The sequence below is a fragment of the Canis lupus genome, chromosome 15, assembly GCF_003254725.2.
Source record: "Canis lupus dingo isolate Sandy chromosome 15, ASM325472v2, whole genome shotgun sequence".
NCBI lineage: Eukaryota > Metazoa > Chordata > Mammalia > Carnivora > Canidae > Canis > Canis lupus.
In genome coordinates, this window is record NC_064257.1 from 18,373,997 (window position 1) to 18,396,838 (window position 22,842).

General features: G+C 47.7%; 2 protein-coding genes across 12 annotated transcripts in view; one reads left to right on the forward strand and one right to left on the reverse strand.

Annotated features, from left to right (window-relative positions):
* Positions 1 to 22,842, forward strand: part of RPGRIP1 (RPGR interacting protein 1) — a 74,467-nt gene that overhangs the window by 22,532 nt on the left and 29,093 nt on the right. For 7 of the 11 annotated variants that reach the window (XM_035699476.2, XM_025439021.3, XM_025439020.3 and 4 more), the window contains 5 exons: positions 108 to 205; positions 5,065 to 5,257; positions 11,195 to 11,279; positions 13,959 to 14,083; positions 16,211 to 16,623. In XM_035699476.2, coding sequence (XP_035555369.2) covers positions 108 to 205; positions 5,065 to 5,257; positions 11,195 to 11,279; positions 13,959 to 14,083; positions 16,211 to 16,434 — 725 coding nt within the window. In that variant the 3' untranslated portion in view covers positions 16,435 to 16,623. Of the gene's footprint in view, positions 1 to 107; positions 206 to 5,064; positions 5,258 to 11,194; positions 11,280 to 13,958; positions 14,084 to 16,210; positions 16,624 to 22,842 lie in introns of those variants that run through there. The other 4 variants (XR_004805456.2, XR_007402522.1, XR_007402523.1 and 1 more) reach the window with 1 other exon arrangement.
* SUPT16H (SPT16 homolog, facilitates chromatin remodeling subunit) overlaps positions 16,510 to 22,842 on the reverse strand; it is a 42,430-nt gene continuing 36,097 nt past the window's right edge. The window contains exons 23-26 of the mRNA XM_025439014.3: positions 19,434 to 19,563; positions 18,667 to 18,796; positions 18,446 to 18,523; positions 16,510 to 17,835 (exon numbers count right to left, since the gene is read on the reverse strand). Coding sequence (XP_025294799.1) covers positions 17,690 to 17,835; positions 18,446 to 18,523; positions 18,667 to 18,796; positions 19,434 to 19,563 — 484 coding nt within the window. The 3' untranslated portion in view covers positions 16,510 to 17,689. The remainder of the gene's footprint in view (positions 17,836 to 18,445; positions 18,524 to 18,666; positions 18,797 to 19,433; positions 19,564 to 22,842) is intronic.

Sequence of the window (22,842 nt, forward strand, 5' to 3'; positions counted from 1 at the left end):
ATCTAGGTACTCAGAACTTGTGCCCAGACAGTGGATCGCAGATGTAGGTACTGGGCAAGATAGGGTGCTTGGAAATAGTTCTGTAACTCCAGCCTCTTCTCTTGCAGATAAAGAATCCTGTGAACAAGCTTCTGAAGCCAGTGAAGCACAAACTACAGATAGTGATGACATAGTGACACCAGTATCTCTGAAATGTCCTAAGGCAGTAAGTACACCAGGGTAATCACTTCCTATGAGACAAGGTTATAAATAATGACATTGTGCCTAATGGCCACATAGGTGAAAATAATCCAGGGTTAATGAGCCCAATGGGAAATTTAAGCTATTTAGTTAAATTTCCATTGTGAATGAATGGAAGTCTCTCGATACAGTCTCTGTTGGAAGGATCACTGTCTTGATCGGATATAAATGAGGACTTGCCTCAATCCTTCTGTTCTTTATTGAATCCCTTGCCTGGTTCCTTCATTGTGTGCTGTGATCCATGTCCAGCTTGAGTGATGCCCATTTCCTAAATCCACCTAAGGAAAGCAGGCTTACTTTGGGAGGTGGAGGCTAGAAAAGAGGGAAAGCTCAGAGAGAGCATTCAGCTTCCAAAGTTTTAGGGCAACATTTAAAACCTGTAACTGTAATTATTTATCAAATATTTCAGCCTCAGATCTCTTGTGGAACTAACTGGAATACATACATACACATAAATATATATGTGACTAAATATCCACAGATATATTTAACAATCATTGTATTAGAGTCTTGTGGGGTTATAAGTGAGGTAGGAAACAGTCACTCTCTTGAGTGCTTTCTGATACATTTGTAGGTGCCCAAAAATATTTGTTGAATGAGAGTGACTGACTGAAAGATTGAAATCTGATTGAGGATTATGAACTTCATTAGAAACAATATGAGTATAGTGTGACCTCAAATCCAGTGGTTGGATTATGTAATAGAAACTCTAGGGTTTGTAAGAATTCAGAAAAGTGAAATTATTGCTGCTTTTTGGAAAGGTCAGAAAGCTCTTCCTTGAAAGTCAGGAAGATTATTGGAGTGGGGAGAAACCACTCAACATCAGTAGACCTGTGACTGAGTCACTCAGTGGTTGAGCGTCTGCTTTTGGCCCAGGGTGTGACCCTGGGGTCCTGGGATCGAGTTCCACATGGGGCTCCCTGTACGGAGCCTGTTTTTCCCTCTGCCTGTGTCTCTACTTCTCTCTCTGTGTCTCTCATGAATAAATAAAATCTTAAAAAAACAAAACAAAACAAAACAACAGTAGACCTAAACAGTTAAGATAGCAAATACTTAAGTGTATTTTCTTCTGAATTTTTACCTTATTTTTCTTTCGCCATTACATAATTAATATCTTGAGAAATGCTTATAAGATAGATCAGAGCCATAAGATGTTGGAACAGAACTATAACACCTTAGAGATCATAAAGGTGAAGAAGATTAACTAATGTGTCCAGGATAGAGAGCTAGCTAGCAGAAGAGCTGATCTGCAAAGTTTCTAAACTAAGCCACCTCTCAGATCACCCTGAAAAGCCGTCAGCTGGTCAGCAAATTTTTTAACTACAAGCCAGACATATTACATTTAAAATATTATTCAAAATTAAGGCTCCTCAATAAGATCTCTTTTTAGAATACTGTTGTGCATCCAAAAATGCTATTGGAGAAATTAAGTATGAAAACTGAGCTTACTGGGGAGCCTGGGTGCCTCAGTTGGTTAAGCATCCGACTTGGTTTCAGATCAGGTCATGATCTCTCAGGATGGTGAGATGAAGCCCTGCACTGGGCTCTGTGTTCAGCACGATGTCTATTTAAGATTCTCCCCCTCTCCCTCTCCCTCTGCTCCTCCCCTGCTTGCACTTGCTTTCTCTTACTCTCTTAAAAATAAAAAGAAAGAAAACTGAGCTTACTTAGCAAACACTTAGTGTTATTATCAAATTAGATTCATAGCACAGACACATAGAGTTGACCTTTGAACAACATGGGGGTTAGGAACATGATCCCTGGCACAGTTGACAACCCACATAAAATTTTTGATTCCCCCCAAAACTTAACTATTGATAACCTACTGTTGACCAGAAGGCTTACCCATTACATAAACCTTTGATTAACTTGTATTTTGTATGTTATATGTATTGTATGCTGTATTCTTACGATAAAGTCAGCTATAGAAAATGTCATTAAGAAAATCATAGGGAGGGGGATCCCTGGGTGGCGCAGCGTTTGGCGCCTGCCTTTGGCCCAGGGCGCGATCCTGGAGAACCGGGATCGAATCCCACGTCGGGCTCCCAGTGCATGGAGCCTGCTTCTCCCTCTGCCTATGTCTCTGCCTATCTCTCTCTCACACTGTGTGCCTATCATAAATAAAATAAAAAATTTAAAAAAAAAGAAAATCATAGGGAGAAGAAAGATTTACAGTACTGTATTGTATTTTTTTCTTTTCTTTTTTTTAATATTTATTTATTCATGAGAGACACACACACACACAGAGGCAAAGACACAGAGAGGCAGAGGGAGAAGCAGGCTCCATACTGGGAGCCCGATGTGGGACTCGATCCTGGAACTCGGGGATCATGACCTGAGCCAAAGGCAGTGGCTCAACCACTGAGCCACCCAGGCATCCCTGTATTTTTTTTTTAATATTTTATTTATTTATTCATGAGAGACACAGAAAGAGAGAGAGAGGCAGAGACACAGGCAGAGGGAGAAGCAGGCTGCATGCAGAGAGCCCGACGCGGGACTCGATCCCGGGTCTCCACGATCACGCCCTAGGCCGAAGGTGGTGCTAAACTGCTGAGCCACCCGGGGCTGCCCTGTACTGTATTTTTTAAAAAATATTTAAGAGAGAGAGAGCATGCCTGCAGGAGCAGGAAGAGGAGAGAGGGAGAGGGACAAGCAGACTTAGAGCTGAGCACAGAGCCCACACAGGACTCAGTCCATGACCCTGAGATCATGACCTGAGCTGAAATCAAGGGACTGAGCCCCTGGGTGCTCCTGTACCGATTTATCCCAAAAAATCCACATATAAGAGGACCCACGTCATTCAAACCTCTGTTGTTCAAGAGTCAACTATACTCAATCATTACTGTATTTCAGAATAGTTACGCATAAAGATCCAGGGGTTGTAGGACCAGAGATGATACTTGAGCTTTTTTTTTTTCTTTCTTATGAATGATATTAAGCAGTACATGTTTTTCTTTTTAAAACCTTCTTATTTTGGGGCACCTGCTCAGTGGTTGAGCTTCTGCCTTGGACCCAAGGTGTGACCCCGGGGTCCCAGGATTGAGTCCTGGGATTGGCTTCCCCGCAGGGAACCTGCTTCTCCCTCTGCCTGTGTCTCTGCCTCTCTCTTATTTTGAGATGATTAAAGATTTGTAAACAGTTGCACAAAAAATGTACAGGCAGGTGCCATGTACCATTCACATAGTTTTTTGCATGTTTTTTCTTTTTTTTCTTTTCTTTTTTTTTTTTTTTTTTTCTTTTTTGGTGTACATTATTCTGAAATGTGCATTTACCATCAGTAACATTTTGGGAGTCCTTGCATGTTGATATATTCAGCTTTTTCTAGTTCATTTCTCTTAGCTGCTGATCAGTATTTTGTTAAAATAATATGTGACTTTTTTTTCTTTAAAGATTTTATTTATTTATTCATTTATTCATGATAGTCACACAGAGAGAGACAGAGAGGCAGAGACACAGGCAGAGGGAGAAGCAGGCTCCATGCAGGGAGCCCAACGATCCAGGGTCTGAGGATCTCGCCCTGGGCCAAAGGCAGGCGCCAAACCACTGCACCATCCAAGGATCCCAATATGTGACTTTTTATTTAGACAGACCTCAGTGGGCAACGCTGACTGAACTTTAATGCTCCGTACTTGACGTTCATTAACTCACCAAAGCCTCAGGGCAGCGCTGGGGGTTGTTAAGTCCTTAGTGAGTAATTGCGGGGGGGCCTGTCTTAGTATTTGCCAGGCTCTGTGGACACAAGATGACGACTAAGCCAGACTTGGTCCCTTCACTCTTGAATCTTACATTCTACTGAGGGAAAACAGATGTAAATCAGTGAGCAAAGAAATAAGGTATTTGTTGATTTTAAATACAACAAAGAAAATTTGAATAATAATTAGCAATAGAATGGGTTGTGGCACCTGGCTGGCTAGGGGGTTGTAGGTTTGAGCCCCAGGCCGCGGGAAGAGATTACTCAAAAATAAAGTCTATATAAAAAGAGACGCCTGGGTGGCTCAGGGGGTGATCCCCGGGTCCCGGGATAGTCCTGCTTTACCGCCCGCCCCCCTCCCCCCCGCAGGGAGCCTGCTCCTCCCTGGGCCTGTGTCTCCGCCTCTGTGTGTGTGTGTGTGTGTGTCTCCTGAATAAATAAATGAATCTTTAAAAAAAATCGCTAGTGAGACCCACCTAGCTGAGCCGTGTCAAAACCCACACGTGGAGAACACCATAGAGAGCCGGTGTTTGCTGGGCGGGGATGGTAGGAGGGCTGTGCGAGGGTTGCCGAGGGGGCCGCATCATGGTTCTGATGTGAATTTGTTGAGAAACGGCCTCTGAGCTTCCTAGGAGAAGGCCCAAGAGCTCTGCTTGCTTCCCAAGAGAAGAAAAGACGGGGGTGGGGGTAGATCTTTGGAGAAGTGAGGGTACCGGCCCGGCAAGCTGCAGGACCAGAGAGCGCTCCCAGATGACAAGGGCCAACCGCGGCCGTTGGGGCCATCCCGGATGCTCCCCGCGCGAGTCATGACAGGGCCGTACCCCTGCCCTCCGCTTATTTCTTGCAACTGCAAGGATGTCAGCCCTCCCGGTGTTCCTAACACAAAAATGGGCACCGGGCGTGTGGAAAGGGAGGCCGGGGCCGCGGCGGCAACCCCGCAGCGGGGGCGAAGGCCTGGCTCCGTGGCAGGCACCTGTGGGGCGGGAGGCTCTGGGGGCAGCTTGGCCTGCTCGCCCATTCCGAAGCTCCGTTAGACGGAATATGTCTAAGGTTGTTGCGTCCGGGAGGGTAGCGTGCTAATCAGATGGAGCATCGCTAATCTATAGGAAATAAGTAAGAGTTTTCCCTGTCAGGACTCGGAGAAGATGTGCATTGAAGTGATCTCGCTGGCCTTCAACCCAGAGGCTGAAGTGATGGGTGATGAGACTGTGAGGCAGGTGTACGTAGAGTACAAGTTCTGCGATGTGCCCTTGTCAGAGACAGAGACTCCGGTGTCCCTGAGGAAACCGAGGGCAGGAGAAGAGATCCACTTCCACTTCAGCAAAGGTGACGCATCCCTTGTGATTGGCTGGGGGGCGGTTCTGAGGGCTCAGGCCTGCCCGGCCCGGCCAACGGGCTGGAGGCAGCCATTTTCTTTTATTTATCAAAGTGATATATGCATACGGTCTTACTTAATTTTTTGTTTTTAAAATATTTTACTATTTTTTATTTTAATTCCAGTATAGTTCGCATACAGTGTTATAGTAGCTTTAGGTGTACAACATAAGGCGGGGACAAATCTATACCTTATTCAGCGCTCCTCGTGATGAGCGCACCCTTGCAATCCATCACCTGTTTCACCCATCCCCCTACCCTCCTCTTCTCCATACTTAAGAGTCTGAATTTTTGGTTTGTCTCTTTTTTTTCCGGTGTTCATTGTTATTTCACTCAGCCTTCTATCCTCTAGATCAATCCACAGTGGCTGCATCAGTTTGCATTCCCAACAACAGTGCAAGAGGTTTCCTTTTTCTCCACATCCTCGCCAACACTTGCTGTTGCTTGTGTTTTTAGTTTTAGCCATTCTTACAGGTGTAAGGTGGGATCTCATTGTGGTTTTGATTTGCGTTTCCCCGATGGTGAGTGATTTTAATCATCTTTTTATGTGTCTGCTGGACATCTGGTGAAATGTCTGTTCATGTCTTCTGCCCTACTTTTACTTTTTTGGTTTTTTTATTTTTTATTTTTTTTTCCTACTTTTCAATAAGATTATTTGTTTTTTGAGTGTTCAGTTATATCAGTTCTTTATATATTTTGGATACTAACCCTGTAAAGGGTGTGTCATTTGCAAGTATCTTCTTCCATTCACCAGGCTGCCTTTTAATTTTGTTGATTTTTTCCTTTGCTGTGTAGAAGATTTTTATTTTGATGTAGTTCCAGTAGTTTATTTTTCTTTTATTTCACTTGCCTTAGGAGACATGTTTAGAAAGAAGTTGCTGTGGCCGACGTCTGAAAAGTTACTGTCTTTGCTCTCTTCTAGGATTTTTATGGTTTCAGGTCTCAAATTTAAGACTTTAATCTATGTTGAGTTTGTGTGCGTGATGTAAGAAAGTGGTCCAGTTTCATTCTTTTGCTGTAGCTGTTCAGTTTTCCTGACACCATATGTTGAAGAGACTTTTTTCTGTTGCATATTTTTGCTTCCTTTGTCAAAAATCAATTGACCATGTAATTGTGGTTTTGTTTCTGGGCTCTCTATTCTGCTCCATTGATCTATGTGTCTGTTTCTGTACCAGCACCACACTGTTTTGATGACTGCACCTTTGTAGTGTATCTTGAAATCTTGGAGATTGTGATGCCTCCAGCTTTTTCTTTTTCAAGATTATTTGGCCTATTTGGGATCTTTTGTGGTTCCATACAAATTTTAGGAATATTTATTCTAGTAATATTTATTTTACTGTGAAGAATGCTGGTGATATTTTGATAGGGGTTGCAATAAATCTGTAGATTCCTTTGGATAGCATGGACGTTTGAACAATATTTGTTCTTCCAATCATTGCACATGGAATATCTTCCCATTTGTTTGTGTCCTCTTTAATTTCTTTCATCATTGTTTTATAGTTTTTCAGAGTAGGTCTTTCATCTCCTTGGTTAAATTTGTTCCTAAAATAAATATTTTATTATCTTTGGTGCAATTGTAAATGAGATTGCTTTCTTAATTTCTTTTTCTGTTACTTCATTATTGTACATAGAAATGCAATGAGGAGCGCCTGGTGGCTCAGTTGGTTAAGCATCTGACTCTTAATCTAAGTTCAGGTCTTGATCTCAGGGTTGTGAGTTCAAGCCCAGTGTGGAGTCTACTGAAAATAATAATAATAAGAAGAATAAGAATAAGAAAAGCAGCAGATTTCTGTTTTTCATCTTGTATCCTGCGACCTTACTAAATTCATTTATCAGTTCTAATAGTTTTTTGGTGGAGTCTTTAGGGTTTTCTATATATAGTATCATGTTATCTGCAAATAGTGAAAGTTTTACTTCTTCCTTACCAGTTTGGATGCTTTCTTTTTTCTTTTTAAGATTTTATTTATTTATTCAGGAGAACACACACACAGAGAGAGAGAGAGAGAGAGAGAGGCAGAGACCCAGGCAGAGGGAGAAGCAGGCTCCATGCAGGGAGCCCGATACAGGATTCAATCCCGAGTCTCCAGGATCAGGCCCTGGGCTGAAGGTGGCGCTAAACCACTGAGCCATCGGGGCTGCCCTAATTCTTTTTTCTTGTCTGATTCCTGTGGCTACTACTTCCGATACTGTGTTGAATAAAAGTGGTAAGAAAGAACATCCTTGTCTTGTTTCTGGTCTTAGTGGGAAAGCTCTCAGTTTTTCACCATTGAGTATGATGTTCGCTGTGGGTTTTCCATTATGGCCTTTTTTATGTTGAAGAATGTCCCCTCTAAACCTACTTTGTTGAGGGGTTTTTATCATGAATGGATATTGTACTTTGTCAAATGCTTCCTCTCCATTTATTGAAATGATCTTACTGATGCGATGTATCACATTGATTGATTTGCAAATATTGAAATACCCTTGTATCCTGGAAATAAACCCCACTTGATTGTGGTGAATGATTTTTTAAATGTATTGTTGGATTTGGTTTGCTAATATTTTGTTGAGGATTTTTGCATCTGTGTTCATCAGAGATACTGGCCTGTAGTTCTCTTTTTTTGTAGTGTCTTTATCTGGTTTGGTTTCAGGATAATGCTGGCCTCATGGAATGAATTTTGAAGTTTTCTTGCTTCTTGTATTTTTGGGAATATTTGAGATATTACGTATTAACACTTCTTTAAATATTTGGTAGAGGGATCCCTGGGTGGCTCAGCGGTTTAGCGCCTGCCTTTGGCCCAGGGCGCGATTCTGGAGTCCCGGGATCAAGTCCCATCAGGCTCCCGGCATGGAGCCTGCTTCTCCCTCCTCCTGTGTATCTGCCTCTCTCTCTCTCTATGATAAATAAATAAATCTTTAAAAAAAATAATAAATGTTTGGTAGAATTTGGGGATCCCTGGGTGGCTCAGTGGTTTAGTGTTTGCCTTCGGCCCAGGGCATGATCCTGGAATCCCGGATTCTAGTCCCATGTTGGGCTCCCTGCATGGAGCCTGCTTCTCCCTCTGCCTGTGTCTCTGCCTCTCTCTCTTTGTGTGTCTCATGAATGAATAAAATCTTTAAAAAGAGAGAGAGAGAGAGAGAGAGCAGATACATGGTATGACTTTGATCTTTTTAAATTTTTTGAGACTTGTGGCCTTATATGTGATCTATTCAGGAGACTGTTGCATATACACTTGAAAAGAATGTGTATTCTGTTGTTTTGGGATGGAATGTTCTGAATATATCCGTTAAATCCACCTGGTCCAATGTGTCATTCAAAACCACTGTTTCCTTGTTCATTTTCTGTTTGGATGATCTGTCCATTGATGTAAGTGGGATTGTGCATATGGTTTTAAAATATCAAATAAGCCTAGAAAGATTTTTAATTAAAGTTAAACAGTCCTGTAGTGCCTGGGTGGCTCAGTGGTTGATGTCTGCCTTTGGCTCAAGTTGTGGTCCCGGGGTCCTGGGATTGAGTCCTGCATCATCAGGTTCCTTGTGGGAGGCCTGCTTCTTCCTCTGCCTGTGTCTCTGCCTCTCTCTCTTTGTGTCTCTCATGAATAAATAAATAAAATCTTGTAAAAAAAACAAACAGTCCCTTTTTTTCCATTCTTTCTCCACAAATCAATCTGTTGTCATCCCCAGCCTTCTCAGTCCACCAACCCCTTTTTCTGCTGTATCTTGTTATTTAACTCCATATTTCTGAGTAATGTTTCTGTTGCAATTTCCTAACACACCAATTTTAGATATTATGTGCTCACTTCCTGTCATGGCACATAAAATTTGTCTCTTACTCTACATCCTTGTTTCCTTCCTCCTATATAGTTGGATCAAAACTTTCATTTAATCCAACCCTAGTTGTCTCCATTATTATGGATATGTAAATATTCTTTTTTTTTAAAAAAGATTTTAGGGGATCCCTGGGTGCCTCAGTGGTTTGGTGCCTGCCTTTGGCCCAGGGCGTGATCCTAGAGTCCCGGGATCGAGTCCTGTGTCAGGCTCCAGGCATGGAGCCTACTTCTCTCTCTGCCTGTGTCTCTGCCTCTCTCTCTCTCTCTCTCATAAATAAATAAATAAATCTTAAAAAAATAAAAAAGATTTTATTTATTTATTCATGAGAGACACAGAGAGGCAGAGACACAGGCAGAGGGAGAAGCAGGCTCCATGCAGGGAGCCCGACCTGGGACTGGATCCCAGGTCTTTGGGATCAAGCCCTGAGCTGAAGGCAGACGTTTAACCGCTGGGCCACCCAGGCGTCCCTGGATATGTAAGTATTCTTATAGAACCAAGTGGCATGCCATGGTTATATTTCCTTTTTTGTTTATTATTCTGCATGAATTTTTCATTTGCTCCATTTTCATTATGCCTGTTGTAGTTCTTTTCACATCCTCTAACCACTTTCCAAGTTTTCCAATAATCAAACCTGTCAAATGATGCATCAATTGTTTTTCCTTGAAGACCTCTCTTCAGCCCAGCATTCAGCAATTACCGGCTGCTGCCATTTGGAGAATTTGATTTAATTCTCACTATTCTAGATTTCCTGTCTCCTGGGTTCTCTGTCATCCTCTGATTCACTTCTAATGAGAAAGAGAAAGAATATATTGGAAGGAAACATTTTGAGAGCATGATGCATGAAATCTCTGTATTCTACTCCTTTATTCAGTTGATTATTAGGCAAGCATAGAAATCTATTTTTAAAACATTGTTATTCAGAATTTCAAGGCAGTTGGTCAGTGGTCTTTGCCAGGAGTCTAGCCTTTGTATGACAACTACCTCTACGTGTCCAGAAGGCTTTAACATTTTGTTGTTATCTTTAGTGTTCTTAAATTTCAGAATAATGTGTATATTTTCCTCTAATTGTTCTAGCTGTTCAGGGGGCTCTTTCAATCTGGAAGCTTGTGGCTTTTAATTCTGGGAAATTTTGTTGCATTTCCTTGAAAATTTTGTCCTCACGATTTTCTCATTTTCTTAGTAGAGTTTCTGAACTTCCGAATTGATGTTCTGATTTTCTAATTTCCTTCCTATAATCCTACCTCTACCTTTTCTTTGTATTTTGGGTAAATTTCCTTAACTTTTTTTTAAGATTGTATTTTGAAGTATGGCTCGGCCCGTTAAGCCTCTGACTGTTGACTTCAGCCGAGGTCGTGAGGTCCACCCGGCCCGCGGGGTCTTGGAGCCTGCTTAGGGTTCCCTCTCTCTCCCTCTGCTCTGTCTCCCAAAGCAAACAAAAACAACGCACACTGAGGAGCCCTGCGGCCGCGGGGCTCAGTCCCCGCCGGGGTCTTACTCCGTGACCCGCGGGCCCGCACTTCCTCCTTCCTCCGTCACCAAGGTCCTGGGGTCGGTCCTGGATGTGCGCGGGCTGCCGGGGAGGCAGCCTGGCGGCGGGTCTTGCTCTGCCCCCGCCCCCCTGGTCCGCGTGCCCCGCACCCCGGCGGAGGAGGGTCTGGGGCTGCCGCGGCCCCATGCGGACACCGGGGTGGAGGGGGAGCTGGGGGGGTGGAGCTGGGGGGCCTGGAACTGGGGGGGCGGAGCTGGGGGTCCCGGAGCTGGGGGGGCGGAGCTGGGGGGGCGGAGCTGGGGGTCCCGGAGCTGGGGGTCCCAGAGCTGGGGGGGCGGAGCTGGGGGTCCCGGAGCTGGGGGTCCCAGAGCTGGGGGGGCGGAGCTGGGGGTCCCGGAGCTGGGGGTCCCAGAGCTGGGGGGGCGGAGCTGGGGGTCCCGGAGCTGGGGGTCCCAGAGCTGGGGGGGCGGAGCTGGGGGTCCCGGAGCTGGGGGTCCCACAGCTGGGGGTCCCAGAGCTGGGGGGGCGGAGCTGGGGGTCCCGGAGCTGCGCGGTGGCGCTGACCCTCGGCTTCCCCTCCCCGAGCCCAGTGATCCACCTGGACCCGCTGACGCACGCGGCCCGAAGGCAGTTCCTGCGCGACGCGCTGAGCGGACGGGGCCGCGAGCAAGGACGGTAAGGGCGCCTGCGAGCGTGCGCGCTTGTGTGTGTGTGTGGGGGGGGGGGGGGGTGCGAGTGTGTGTGGGGGGTGGGAGTGTGGGTGGTCCCTGGAGCCCCGGCCCGCCGCCCCCTGAACGCGTCCACCTCCGGCGGCTCCGACCCGGCCTGGGGCCCGACCGCGAGGCGCCCCCACGCGTGACCGCAGGCACAGGCCGCTCGCCGCCCGCTCTCCCGACGGTTCCACATTTAGGGTCGTCAAGTAGCCTCCACACCCGGCTTGGAGCCCAGCGCGGGGCCTGAACTCACAACCCCGAGATCAAGGCGTGACCTGGGGGCAGCCGGGGGGCGCAGCGGTTGAGCGCCGCCTTCAGCCCGGGGCCTGATCATGGGGCTCTGGGTTCGAGTCCCGTGTCGGGCTCCCTGCGGGGAGCCTGCCTCTCCCTCTCCCTCTGTCTCTCATGAATAAATAAACTAAAAACAAAACAAAACAAAACAAAAAACAAAGGCCGTGCCCCGAGAGCCGCGCAGGCCCCGAGCTAGGTCTTCACAGCCCCGTCTGCAGGGTCGCGTTGACCGTGGTGCGGCTGCGCTGAGCCGTGGGCTGGCCCGGTTTCAGGCCGGTGTCCCTGCTACTCCCGCGACCCCAGGAGACCCCACCCCGGAGGTCCCCAGCGAAATGCACGGGACGGTTCCCAACAAACGAGCTCACGGTTTCGCTGACATCTGGAACTCAGATGTGAGTGGGCGTCTGCTTGGGGTTTTCGTTTGGGGCCGGATCAGCGACCGGCGTCACCCCCAGGCGTGTGGCGGGAGCTGGCTGGGCGCCGCCTTGGCCCCGCACGTTCCTGGACTTGCCTGGACTCCGTGTGCATCGGACGGGAAGGGCCCCGCGAGCCCCGGGCGCGCAGGGGTCTGGGCGGGGTCCCCCACGCCGCCGGCTTCCAGCCCCCGGCCCCCGGCCCCCGGCCCCCGGCCTCTGGCCATCAGCCCCCAGCCTCCAGCCTCCGCCCCGGCCTGCAGCTGGCCCGCGGCCTCCATGCCCGACTTACAGTCTTTCTTCCGCCCCCGCGTTCCTGGGACACTCCCTCCCTTCTCTCTCTCGCAGTGGTAGGCTTTTTTCTGGGGGGCGGGTTTCCTATTCGGTTTTAGATCCCGATTTCTACCTCCCTTCCTGCCGCCGCCCCCCTGGCCAGGTCGCGGGCCTCTAAGGAGGCCGCGTGGCTCCAAGGCCCGACCCCACTGGGGGCCCTCTCGTCCCAGAGCATCACTGGGCGCGGCCTCTGGGCCACACCTGAGACCACGAAGTGTGTTGGAGGCGCCCGCAGGGCCTGGCGCGCTCAGGGAAGCATCCGACCCTGATCTCAGAGCAGCTCTTGACCTCGGGGCTGTGAGTCGAAAAATAAACACACGCGCACACACACACAGGAGACATTCGAACAGCGGCCTGGACCCAGAAAGGGGCGACCCCGCAGGGCCGCGGCCCCTCAGCGGCTGGCCTTGTCCCTGGAGGTGCGGCTGCCCCCTCATAGACCAGTGTCGCTTGGGGCCCGGCCAGGCCACTCTCAGGATTTCTGCTTTTTGACTTGATCCTGGCCAGCTGCGATTTTAAGAGCCTGAGGTTTTAGCCCCACTCTTGCTTCCTTAGCACTATTAGTGACCAGTATCTGCTTTAAAAAAATTACTAGGGATCCACAGCGTCCAGAATAGGAAACCCGGCAAAGGGCAGGTCGCCTGGGGGCCTCCCAGCAGAGGGGCGTGCAGCAGTGAGCATGGCCTGGGGGCGGCCTGAGTTCACTGAACACACTGAACTGTGCACTTTAAAATGGTTGAGATAGTGAACTTATGTGTGAATTTTATCTCGACGAATCTAGTAGGTGCTAGGTGCTAGGTGCTAGAACTCAGTGCCATTGTTTGCTGGGCCGAATCCAGAGAACAAGGGCGGCGGGCGGTCGCCTGCTCACCGTGGGTCGAGGTGCTGGCGCCCCAGGGCCCTGCCTCCAGGCTTGCGGCTTGGAGGAACCAGCTTTTTAAACGTTTTGCAATTCTGTATTCCTTCTGTCTTTCTCTGCTCCAGTTTGATACCCAAATTTTCTTTTATTTAGTAATCTAAAACTCTTCTCATTCTTCTTTAATCTTGGTTTGTGTGCAGATACCTTCACTGCCTTGGTCAAATCTTTCTCTTTCTTTCCTTCTTTTTCTTTCTTTTTTTCTTCCTTTTTGTTCTTAAGATTTTATTTGACACACACACACACACACAGAGAGAGAGAGAGAGAGAGAGAGCACAAGCAGAGGGAACAACAGACTCCCCGCTGAGCAGGGAGCCCGACGTGAGGCTTGATCCCTGGACCCTGGGATCATGACCTGAACCCCAGGGCAGAGGCTTAACTGACTGAGCCCACGGGGGCTCCTGATCTTTCTTCAGAGCTGCAGGCTCTCTTGCAAAGCATCCCGTCTAAACAGTTTTGACACAACTTGATCAACTATACCGTCTCGAGTCTTCATTCCTGCCTCCCTGGGCCTGGTGTTGCTTCGCACAGGCTCCTTACTCTGGCTGTTCGTCGTGTAGGATGCAGGCCAGGGAAGAGTGGCTCAGGGGAACATGGTGTAACTCGTGACGGCTCTGACCTTCGTGTATGTACTTTAGGCTCTACGGTAGCAGCAGTACCGAGTTACATGGAATTTTCCCCTCTTTAGTTTAAAGTTCACGGTGGTAAGTGATCCTCTGGACGACGAAAAGGAATGTCAAGAGGTGGGATACGCGTTTCTGGAGCTGCGCCAGGTCATGGAATCAGGAGACCTCGTGGAACAAGAGCTAGAGAGTGAGTAATGAGTTCTCCTGCTTCTCGGTCTGACTTCTTTCTCAGGCGGTCAGCCTCATCACGAATCCTTTTCCTGTTTTACCTTCATTTTGTGATGATCACTGTGAAGCTGATTATACAAACTGGGTCCAGATCCCTACGGGCATAGTTAGTTCTGGAGCAAGCGTCAGAGCACTCCGTTGTCTCGGTTGGCCCGTGTGCATGACATGCGGTTCAGGACAACTGGAATACAGTTTTTTTTTTTAAAGATGTTATTTATTTTACTCGTGAGATGGAGGGAGGCAGAGGGAGATGCAGGCTCCCATGGAGCAGAGCGCCTGCCGTGGGGCTTGGTCATGGGGCTTGGTCTCGGGGCTCTGGGCGTCCTGCTGGAGTCAGAGGCACAAGCCCAACCGCACGAGGCAGCCGGGCACCCGAGGTGCAGGCTTTTAGGACTCTGCAGTGTCTGAAACGGGGATTTTGGAGAGCCATATATGTAGAGATCAGAATCCCTGACGGCTCTTCAGGATGTGAGGTCTGTAAAGGCGGCCCGTGCGCCTCCTGTAAGGCGCGGCCTTGCCCATCTCTCCCACAGACGCCGACTCTCCTGCCCCCTTGGGATTTGTTGCCAAGTTCGTTTTGGTTCCCAGAGCTTACCGGCCCTGCTCCAGAAGTGGCTGCATCCTCTCACTTCCGCCCCATTTCCACCTGCTACTGTGCTTCTGCACAAAGTCTGACCACCACATTCTTCCGAGGCCCATTTTTAACATTATTTGCTGCAAGATTGGCGGGCTTCGGAAACCTTAGCACTGGAATGCCGGCGGGCGGGCCGTTCTGTGCTCGCTGGGGTCTCCCCCTCACCTCCCCGCGAGGCTCCGTAGGCTGGGGGGCTGCCCCCAGCGGCTGCCCCCCAGGGGTCCCGGGGCCGCCCTCCTCCGCCTTCCCCAGCTCTGCTCCCTGGACGCCGGCCCTTCGCACTGTGCAGGGATCCCCTCAAGCCTTCTCTAGTCAGGACCTCAACATTTCTAAAGCCAATGAGGCTTCAATTCTTTTGATTTTTTTGATCATCAAGAGACACTTGTAGTAACTTCCTGATTGTGGCTGCCCCTTCTCTCCACTCAGGCTTTAAATTTTGTTGGTCTGATTTGAAAACCCAGAGCCTGCTTTCTAGCCCGCAGCTACCTTCTCTCTCAGACTCAGCTCCTTGAACTACTTGCTCAAGTCCGTGCAGTGCTTCAGCTACGATCAAGTGTTTTTTTTTTTAAGATTTTATTTACTTATTCATGAGAGAGAGAGAGGCAGGGAGACAGGCAGAGGGAGAAGCTGGCTCCATGCAGGGAGCCTGGTGTGGGATTTGATCTCGGGACCCCAGGGTCCCGCCCTGAGCCAAATGCAGACGCTCAACTGTTGAGCCCCGAGGCATCCCACTCCCAGGATTTTAATTGTGGTCTAAAAATGATCTCAAATCTAGGTTTCCAGCCCAGATTCTTAATAAAATCTAGACTTACAGTGGACCAACAGTCCCTGTGTTCCCTTAGTACATAAAGCTGGACCCTCTCTGCACCTCGTGTCCCCTGACCCACCCCCGGTTCTCCAAATGACAATGCTCGCCCTGGACTCCAACCTACTCCTAACTGCCAACGGTAATCACGTTTCAGTACTTTTCTTCTTCAAGTGCCGAACCCCGACCTTCCCTCCCGTCCCTCAGCTGCTTCACAGCGCGCTGTAGAGGCTCCTAGTAATGGCTGCTTTTCTGGAACCCAAATATGAATCTCCACTTCTGGGCTTCTGTTAAAACCAGATTCCTTAGAAGACAAACAGGGCCCTTTGTGACCTGGCCCGGGCTTATTTATCTATACAGATCCGCTTTTTATTTTTTGTTATTTTTTAAAAAGATTTTATGTAGTTATTCCTGAGAGACCCAGAGAGCAGCAGAGGGAGCAGCAGGCCCCCCGCGGGAGCCCGTCACGCCCGACGGGGAAAGCAGAGCCTGACCGCTGGGCCGCATGAGCCACGCATGAGCCACGGCGTCCCCAGATTCACGTTTTAAAACAAAAAATCGTGTCCTGCGGGCGCGCCCAGCCCAGCCCCGGGAGCCGCCTGAGGAGCCGTGGCCTGACTGACCAGCGCCCCTTTCCTCTCCCGCAGTCTTGAGCCCCGCGGAGCGCGCCCCCATCGGGAGGCTGAAGGTGGGCGTGCGCGCGGCCGCGGCCCTGCGGGCTGTGTGCGCCGAAATGCGGCCGCCGGGAGCCGAGGGAGCCGAGGGAGCCGAGGGAGCCGAGGGAGCCGAGGGAGCCGAGGGAGCCGTCCGGAAGCAGCAGCCCCGCCGCCAGGGTACTCTCCCGCAGCCCAGCGACCCCGCGACCCCGTGACCCCGCGAAGCAGGCCTGCTCTCAGGAGCCGCCCAAGAACGGTCACAAAAGGTGAATTTACAAAAACAAAACACCAACAAAAAAAACCACAGTTTATTTATCTTTTTAGTTCTTCCAAAATTGAAAATATCAAGTCCTACTGCTAAGGAGAAAAAAACAAACGAACAAATAAAATCCGAGACCCCTCCCCCCCTCCTCTCTTAAAGTCACAGAACACGGAAGGGACTGCAGCGGGACAGGTGGGGGCAGAGAACCAGGAGGGGAGGAGGGCGAGAGAAACTCCCCAAATACTTAAAAGCTGTTCAACAGAAACTGTGATAAATACAGGACAAGGCAAGACAAGTAAAAATAAGGAGCAGCAGTGACGAGGGGCTGTGCTGCAGCCCGGCATCCCTTCCTCTTCTCTTCTCTCTCCGGGGCATCCCAGGCCCAGGGCTGGCCTGCCCCTCCCAGAGCTACCCAGGCTTCCTGAGCTCCTGCTAGGGCCCCTAGAAGCGGCGGGAGGCACAACCATTTTTCCTCGGACACACCGGGAAACACACAGTGGTAGTTCTGCTTCTGCCCCTGAACCATGTGTGGGTCCGTGAGGAGGTGGACGCTGGGCAGGCAGGCCGCTGCGTCCCAGGTCTTCCAGGGCAGCAGAGGCACCTCTATCTGCGTGAGGCACAAAAAGCAGGAAAACTCGGGCGGAGGTACCAGCCCGATCTGCCTCACTAGCTCAGGTTGTACGCTTTGTCACGGCTACTAGCCGATCCCAGGAACCTTCTCTTGAGCACTGCAAAGATGGAGCGTAAAGAGAGGTGAGGAAGGTCATGGCAGGTAGGGTGGGATGGAGGGTCGAATCTGCTGGTCCAGAACCATGGTACAGGTGGTCAGGGGTCACCCGGTACCAGTGTCTTGGAAACACAGCTTTGAGACATCAAAGAATAAGATGTCCGAAGCCGTTGATGTCCTGGCAGAAGGTGGCAGGAAGAGAGAGGAATGAACGGTATTTATTAACAGCGGAAGCCTCTGCCCTTCTTCAAGAACACCTCCTCCCTCGCCATCTGGATGGGGCCACTGGCACGTGTCCTGGTGGGCCTGGAATTCCCCGAGTAGATTGGTCCACACAAATGGCCCCCTAAACCCATAGACTCAAATGGCAAAACTTCAAAAGGAAAAAAAAAAAAAAAAGGAAAAATACAGTTTCTATGTCATGTAAAATTTGTAGGGGTTGGCTGGATAAAGAATGGAGCTGTGGACCAAAGTTCACAAGTTACTTCCTCTTTTTCTTGGGGGGTGCAGAGCTGTGTCTGGAACCACGGTTAGAGCCACGGCCTGAACTGTGCACAGATGCCTTCCTCTTCCGGCTCATACTTCGACTCTGTTCTTCTTCTTCCTCGTAACGACTTTCTCGGTCCGCTAAGCAGGAGAACGAGGCATTGCTAGTTAGCGACAGGTTAGCTGTGATACTGGTATCACGTGATAGCAGAACTACGACAGGCAGCGCACCCTGGAGTCAAACTTAGGTTTTAATCTTTCAAATCTCCAACGCTTCTTAATTGTATGATCTTGGGCACATACTTAACCTGGCCAAGCCTCGGTTTACGTATTCATACGATGGAAAATTATTTCATGATTCAATGAGGTGATCCCAATGCTTAGGATCCAGTAGGTATTTCCCTTTCATCTTTGATCTGGCGTTTGGTTTCCGTCATTAAACTAATAGTACAAAAACAACCCTAACCCAGAAGAAGCCCAGACAGGACTTAGATTTGGAAACTCACAGCCTAATTCTAGAGCCTTCCCAGACTATGTGGCTATCAGCACAGCCCACATGAAGAAAGCATCAGCTAGTCACGCCACCTGGGAGGCTATGCATGCGTTCCAGAGCTCATCTGCTAAAGTCGGAGCTATAGCTCCACAGGAATTTTTATAGTGTTCATTTGTTATTCTAATTAGGCAAATAACATATCAAAATACTAAAATCTGTTAGAAATCTGTGCCTCAAAACTAACAACACACAATTTACCTTTTCGGGCTTCTTCCTCCAGTTCATCCCAATCCTTTCCACTCTCTTCTTCACTGCCCAAGGATTCCTTGGAATAGTCTAGAATAAAATTAAGTAGGTCATTAGATGGAAGTGCAATGCCAAAATTCTTCCCTTCTTTATGGGTTTCCAGAAATGACATTAGATTAAAAAGTCATGAAAAAAAAAAAAAGTCATGAAAAATTTTCCCTATAAAGACAAACCTGATTCTTCGGCTTCTGATGAATAATCTTCATCACTGTCCTCCTCCTCCTCTTCATAATCATCCTCTGAAGGATTAAAAGTCTCATCTTCAATTTCAGACTCTGAATCCCCTTCCTCAGCATCACTCCCCTGGTGAGTCAGAAAGCATACTATTTACTGGGTTCTTTTTTTGACATTCACTTGATTAACTTAATGAATGAATTCAACCCACTTAGCACACCAGCATTATTTCTATTTTACATGAAAAACATAAAACCCCAAAACCCCAACTGACCACAAAAGGACTAATAGATATTTATCTAGTAATTGCACTTCACTAGTAATTTTCAAATTCATATTTCTTAAAGATTCACTTCATCCTTCCTACCCACGAAAATTAACATTAGAAACACTCTTGGTAATAATGCATTATGCAGAAGTGGAAGAAACATTTCTTAGAAAACAAATTTTGCAAAATGCCCTAAAGTTACACCTGAAACTGGTATTATGCTGTACGCTAATTATACTTAAAAACAACAACAACAACAAAAAGGTAAAGTGCTCTGAAGTATTTTCCCCAAGTGTAAGACAGAACAATTCTGCGATTTCAAAACCGTGTGACTGGCCGCCAGGCCCCAATCAATTCCCTTCTACCCGCGAAACTAACCTGGAGACACAACATGGTAAGTGGCCTGCTCCCTCATGTGTTACTTCCCTGGCATTTCCTAGCTGCCCACATAGTAACGGGCACCACTGTGACCAGAAAAGAAACCCCACACTCACGCACCTCACCCTCAGGCTCTAGGAAAGACCAGCCACCTTGTTCGAAGAAGCCCTCGGGGTCGTCGACAATGGTCTTCATGATTTTAGTCCAGTTGAGGGACTGCACTCCTTCCGTGTACTTTAGGTCACAGGAACTGAGAGAGAGGATATTATTATGAAGTCAAAATCATCCTCTGTGCTTTCTGCGAACGTTACTGTGTCATCTTCTCATAAGCATGTCTGAAGAGGAGATAACCTTTCCCGAAATACAGGAGAGCAGACATACTTTGCATTATGCCACCAGGATAGCCCCCAACAGCTGGTAACCGGTCTCTGGGACAGCAGCCCCCGGGACAGAGCGGCATTCCAACTGAAGCAAGCTTTGGCCCTCAAACAAAGCTCGTCTCCTTGTTGTATCGTTTTCTTTCTTAAGCATCAATTTCCCTGTTCCTCCTTTAAGCCTTTCTCTTTTTCCCCTGCACTTTCCCCTCTCTGACTCCACTCTTATTTGCAAGTAGTTTCAACTTATAAGCACCTCTCTAATTCTTACTTTTCAGCTCTGGATCATTTACACCGCTGCAGTTCAGAATTAGGAACTGGCCCTAGCTTTCTCTCCCCAATCTCCTACTGATTTCTTATGTATTACTTATTTGACGCAAGGTCTATTTGAAAGGAGAGATAAGGTTTTTGTTTGTTTAGTACCTAAAGTGCCCTGTATTAAGATGTTCAAATGACTTTCTGTTATGTACTTCTGTTGAAAAGAGTTCAAATCAATTGAAGTGGGTGGGAAGGAAAAGACAACCAAAGACATGACAATAGTGAGGATCACAAGAAATATGTAACCACTGCTGGAAGTCCAGGACAAGCACTACATCATACACACTGTAACCTCTGCCTCTAGCCCTGGTGGAAAAACAAGAACTAGATACACCTTTTCATTTAAAAAACAAAAACACAAAAAACCAAGTTATGAAACAGCTTTTAAACACTGGATAAAGGGGATCCCTGGGTGGCGCAGCGGTTTGGCGCCTGCCTTTGGCCCAGGGCACAATCCTGGAGACCCGGGATCGAATCCCACGTCGGGCTTCCGGTGCATGGAGCCTGCTTCTCTCTCTGCCTGTGTCTCTGCCCGCCCCCCTCCTCTCTGTGACTATCATGAATAAATAAAATCTTTAAAAAAAAAAACAAATAAAATAAACACTGGATAAAGGGGGCCCTGTGTAGCTCAGTCAGTTAAGCATCTGCCTTTGGTTCAGGTCATGATCCCGGGGTCCTGGGATCGAACCCCCCGCCATGGGGCTCCCTGTTCAGTGGGGAGTCTGCTTTTCTCTCCAACCCCGCTCGTACTTGCTCTCTCTCAAATATCTTAAACCCACAAAACATTGGATAAAAAGCAGCACAGGATTATAGTCCCCTAAAGAAGGAAACAACCGGGGTTGTTTTATGACTCCTCAAGTTCTCTGCCTGGAGGTGGTTCCCAGGCTGCTATGAAGGGAAGGGAACCCAATCAGAACCTGAGAGACAGAGAAGGATTTGAGGAGGCTGAAATAGCTAGAATTTGTGAAGCAGAGAGTACTAGAGGAGAGACAGTAATAGGAAATGTTCTGGAAATATGCAGAGGGATCCCCGCCAATTGTAGGCCGAGAACGTATCTGCACACGCATGAGAGGAAGCTCAGGAGAGGTGGGCAAAGCAGCATTGGAAAACAGTAGGCCAGACAATTCCCAGACCTCACACTAAGCTGGAAATAGTTCCTGTTCCTACCAGCCTCAGTAGAAAGACCTTGTAACACACAGGGAATCAAGAGTCCTCAAAAGAGTACTGCCTCAGCAGTGGGGTAAATCCTAGACAAGTTTGGAAAATCAAGTGGTATCCAAGTCCCTTAATTATATCTAGAATGAAATCTAGAAAAAAAACTAAAAAAAACCCTAGCATCCAAAAATGTGTAGTTACAATGTTTGGCAGTTGATCACAAATCACCAGACATGCAAAAAGGCAGAAGAAGGGTAGCCCAGGTGGCTCAGCGGTTTAGCGCTGCCTTCAGCCCAGGGCCTGATCCTGAAGACCCGGGATCGAATCCCACGTCAGGCTCCCTGCGTGGAGCCTGCTTCTCCCTCTGCCTGTGTCTCTGCCTCTCTCTACCTCTCTCTCATGAATAAATAAATAAAATCTTAAAAAAAAAAAAAAAAAAGGCAGAAGAAAAACCAATAGAAACAGACCCAGAAAATACAAAGATGGTGGATGCAAGTATCAGATAATGTTGTTGAAAGAACTATAATAAATATGCTCCATATGTTCAAGAAGGAAGAAACTGGAAGATGTTGAAAAGTGAAGAAATGAAATACATGGGGATCCCTGGGTGGCGCAGCGGTTTAGCGCCTGCCTTTGGCCCAGGGCGCGATCCTGGAGACCCTGGATCAAATCCCACGTCAGGCTCCCGGTGCATGGATCCTGCTTCTCTCTCTGCCTGTGTCTCTGACTCTCTCTCTCTCTCTCTCTCTCTGTGTGTGTGACTATCATAAATAAATAAAAAAAATAAAATAAAATAAAAAATAAAAAATAAAAATAAATTTGTAAAAAAAAAAAAAAAGAAATGAAATACATGTAATTAGTCTCAGGGAAAAAAAGGGGGGAGGGGGAACTAAGCAAAAATATTAGAAGAAAAATGGCCAAAACATTTCTCGATGTGATGAAAACCACATACCCAGCAGATCTGAGGAGCCCAATGCATGCTAAGCAGAATAATTATTAAAAACAAACATACCAAACAAAACACAGCAAAGCATCTAACAAATTGCTAAAAACCAATGATACAAATAGAAAATAAAATATCCTGAGGAGAAAAGACCTGTAAAGAGGTACAAAGAACAAGAGCAGATACCTGAGCAGAAACCCAGTAAGCTGGAAGACGGTGAAGCAGTATCTTATAAATATTAAAAAAGACCGTCAGCTTACAATTCTACATGCAGCAAAAAACATCTTTCTGAAATGAAAGGGAAATCTTTCAAGAAAAAAGCTGAGAGAATGTGTCACCAGAAAACCTGCCCCTCAAATACTAAAGAAGGAGATTTATGAGGCAAAGAAAAAGCAGATAAAAGGTCAGAACCACACAATGGAATGAAGAGCACCAGGAATGGTAAATACATGAGTAAATATCCAAGACACTTTCTGCAATTTTGTCAATTAAGAGATAACTGCCCAGGGGCATGTGGCTGGCTGGCTCAGAGGAGCGCATGCAACTCTTAATCTTGGGGTCATGAGTTTGAGCCCCATACTGGGTGTGGAGACTACTAAAAAAAAAAAAAAAATTCCGGGAATCCCTGGGTGGCTCAGCAGTTTAGCGCCGCCTTCAGCCCAGGGCCTGATCCTGGAGTCCGGGGATTGAGTCCCGCATCAGGCTCCCTGCATGGAGCCTGCTTTTACCCTCTGCCTGT